This window comes from Momordica charantia (genome assembly GCF_013281855.1).
Source record: "Momordica charantia cultivar OHB3-1 chromosome 1 unlocalized genomic scaffold, Mcharantia_2.0 BLBB01000001.1, whole genome shotgun sequence".
Classification (NCBI taxonomy): Eukaryota; Viridiplantae; Streptophyta; class Magnoliopsida; order Cucurbitales; family Cucurbitaceae; genus Momordica; species Momordica charantia.
The window spans coordinates 20,969,599-20,973,213 of NW_028275157.1; the positions used below are offsets into that span (position 1 = coordinate 20,969,599).

Sequence of the window (3,615 nt, forward strand, 5' to 3'; positions counted from 1 at the left end):
TTTCATGAAGTGTAAATTCTATACTTTTCCCTCCTTTTACCTGATTATGATTTGTAAATAGACTATTAATCCCTTCTTACAAATAAAAGATCTCAAATAACTAAGAAAAAATGAAATTGAATAGTCAAGAGACTCTCAAATTAAATCACTATTAAAGAAGTTTTTTTCAGAGAACGAGAGATTTAAATATAGAAAGAAAAATTAGAAAAGAATTTGAAATCCAGATTAAATTCGTAAATTACATCTCAAATTACATCTCAAATGAGTAGAGATAAAATGTTGGGATTTAATTTGAAAAATAATAATAATAAAACTTTAAAACTTCTTTTTTTTTTCTTTCTTACACCAATCAAATAAGATCATTAAATACGATTTGACAGATTTTTTTCTTTTTCTTAATTCAAGTTCATGAATCATTAAATATGATCAACCCTAAGTTTTTTTTAATTTCTTTTATTTATTTATTTATTTCTTTTTTTAATTACACTAATTTTCAATAGATGTTTTAGTTGTTTGGGCTGCCCTATCAAGTACATTTTTTCTTTCCAATTTTTTTCGATCATAATTTTTTCGTTTAAATTCTGATTTAAGTAATTCAAAAGTTGTTGGAATAGTTAGAACTAACTCTAAACACTTTAAAATATTAAAAATGTCGGTAAAATTAATCAATTTGAACATAGTTCAGTAAATAAGACATTTCTTAGAAAAAAAAAAAGCTAACTAATAAACATTTGATGAGTTTATTGAAACCTAAAACACTAATAACACTGCATCACAATAATTTAACTATCTTTTGTAATTTTTACAGTTAAAAAACATCAATTTCTAAAACTAGTAATTTGTAAGTTTTATTTTTTTATTTTAAAAATTAAGCTTACAGAATGGGATATTTACATAACTATACTCTGGTCTGGGCCGAACCCACGGCTGGCTTCTAAAAGATGACACTAATTTCTGTTTACTCCAATTATTTTGCCCTTTTGCTTTTTCTTTTTCTTTGGTTTTTAATCTTAATTAATACAGCAAAAGTTATTCAAGCCACCAACCAATAAAAAATTTAAAAAAAAAAAAAAACCCCTCTCTCTCCCTCTCAGAAGAAGGGTTGGAATTAAATATTTGGGAACAGAGGAGAAAAAGAAAACCGCGTTTGACCTTTCACAAAATGCCTTCACCATGAAGATGAATCAATCGCTCTCTATAATCCATGCCCTAGCGGGTTTTTTTGCTATTGCTGCAGCCATAGCGTCAAAGGAAGCCGTCTGAATCTCCATCGTCTTCCGCTCTCAATTTCTTCTGCAACTCAATCGTCATCTTTTGTTCTTGTTCTTCTGTTCAGCTCTCGATCTGATCTCTGGGGTTTTGTTCTGTTTCCATGGCGGAGATCAAGGTAATCTTGGCTCGGCCGATTCAATTGGCGGACCAAGTCTCCAAGGCGGCGGACGAGGCTACCTCCTGCAAGCAGGACTGCGCCGAGCTTAAATCCAAGACGGAGAAGCTTGCGGGGCTTCTCCGACAGGCGGCTCGAGCGAGTTCCGATCTCTATGAGCGGCCGGCGACTCGGATCATCAATGAAACCGCGCAAGCCCTAGATAAAGCTCTGTCTCTGGTGCTTAAATGCAACGGAAATGGCCTTATGAAGCGCGTCTTCACAATCATCCCCGCCGCCGCCTTCCGCAAATCATGCTCCCAGCTTGAGAATTCCATCGGAGATGTGTCCTGGTTGCTCCGAGTCTCGGCTTCCGCCGAGGATCGCGGCGACGAGTATTTAGGTCTCCCCCCAATCGCCGCCAACGAACCTATTCTAGGTCTCATATGGGAACAGATTGCGATTCTCTCCACAGGCTCGCCGGAGGATCGATCCGACGCAGCGGCGTCGCTGGTTTCGCTAGCGAAAGACAGCGAGAGATACGGGAAACGGATAATCGAAGAAGGCGGCGTTGGGGCGCTGCTGAAATTGCTCAAAGATGGTAGAGTAGATGGTCAAGAAAACGCCGCGAACGCTATCGGGCTTCTGGGTCGTGATCCTGAGAATGTTGAAGCCATGATTCAGGCTGGTGTCTGCCAGGTGTTTGCGAAAATTCTCAAAGAAGGTCCGATGAAAGTTCAGGCCGTAGTCGCTTGGGCTGTTTCGGAACTCGTCTCTAGTTACCCAAAATGCCAAGATCTTTTCGAACAGCACTACATAATCCGCTCCCTTGTTAGCCATCTTGCTTTTGAAACTGTTCAAGAACATAGTAAGTATAATATCACTGCCAATAAAGCCACCTCGATTCATGCTTTGGTAATGGCGAGTAACCCCAAAACGAACGATGTGTACAAAGCTGTTGATGAGGATGACCGACAGCTCCATAGTCGCATTCTTCATCCCATGGGAAATCGAACTCCAAATCAGATGCACGCTGTGGTTACCAACACTATGAACATGCTTTCTGGTGGGTCGGTGGCGGCTGCAACTTCAACTCCACAGGCTACTCATGGAGAAAGCCACAACGTTAGCAGCAATGGGAAGCATATCCTTCCTCATCATTCCCCTTACCTTCATCATGCTCATTCCGGGCCTAGCACGAAGGGGAGGGAACTCGAGGACCCGGCGACGAAAACCAAGATGAAAGCCATGGCGGCAAGAGCCCTGTGGCAGCTTGCTAGAGGGAACCTGACAATCTGCCGTAGCATTACAGAATCAAGAGCTTTGTTGTGTTTTGCTGTTCTTTTGGAGAAGGGGGAGCAAAATGTGCGGCATAACTCTGCAATGGCACTGATGGAGATCACTGCCATGGCGGAGCACGATCCTGAATTGAGAAGGTCCGCCTTCAAGCCGACATCTCCCGCCTGCAGGGCGGTTGTGGATCAGTTGGTGAAGATCATTGAAAAAGAAGATGCAGACCTTCTCATCCCGTGTATCAAATCCATCGGACATTTGGCAAGGACATTCCGAGCTACTGAGAAAAGAATGATCAGCCCATTGGTGCAGCTTCTCGATGAAAGAGAGGCCGAGGTCTCGAAGGAGGCTTGCGTTGCTCTCACCAAATTTGCCTGCACAAAAAACTTCCTCCACAACAACCACTGCGAGGAAATTATAGCGGTAGGAGGGGCAAAACACTTAGTCCAGCTAGTGTACTTCGGGGAACATAGTGTTCAAATTGCAGCTGTAACTCTGTTGTGCTACATTGCCCTGCATTTGCCAGATAGAGAGGAGCTTGCACGGGCCGAGGCGCTTCCCGTGATCGAATGGGCGTCAAAACAATCTCATTTGACGCAGCACGAATCACTCGAACCACTCTTACACGAAGCCGGAGGAAAGCTAGAGCTGTTTCAATCCAGAGGGCCAAGAGGATACCACTGATTCCAATCAAAATACAGGCACGATTCTGATCTCTTTGACAAAGTTGAAAATTTTCCATTTCTATCTTCATTTCTTCTTTTTTACCCATCATTTTCGTTCGAGTGTACGTATAAATTCATTTTTCTTCCACAATTGTTCAAAATGTAATGTAATAATTTAGTGAAAGTTGGCATGCTTGCTTCTGTGTATCCTTCATTTGCCCTGTCATGGAGGCAAAGTTTACAGGTTCCTCCATGGTTGATTTCAAATGATCATACCTTTTTTTTTGGGTC

At 41.4% G+C, this 3,615-nt stretch overlaps 1 protein-coding gene across 1 annotated transcript; it reads left to right on the forward strand.

Moving 5' to 3' along the window:
• The first annotated feature begins 1,049 nt into the window (after nucleotides 1-1,049).
• Nucleotides 1,050-3,615, forward strand: LOC111005463 (uncharacterized). Its single transcript, XM_022276966.2, has one exon. It carries the CDS (start codon nucleotides 1,373-1,375, stop codon nucleotides 3,341-3,343), a length of 1,971 nt encoding a protein of 656 aa, XP_022132658.2. The 5' UTR covers nucleotides 1,050-1,372; the 3' UTR covers nucleotides 3,344-3,615.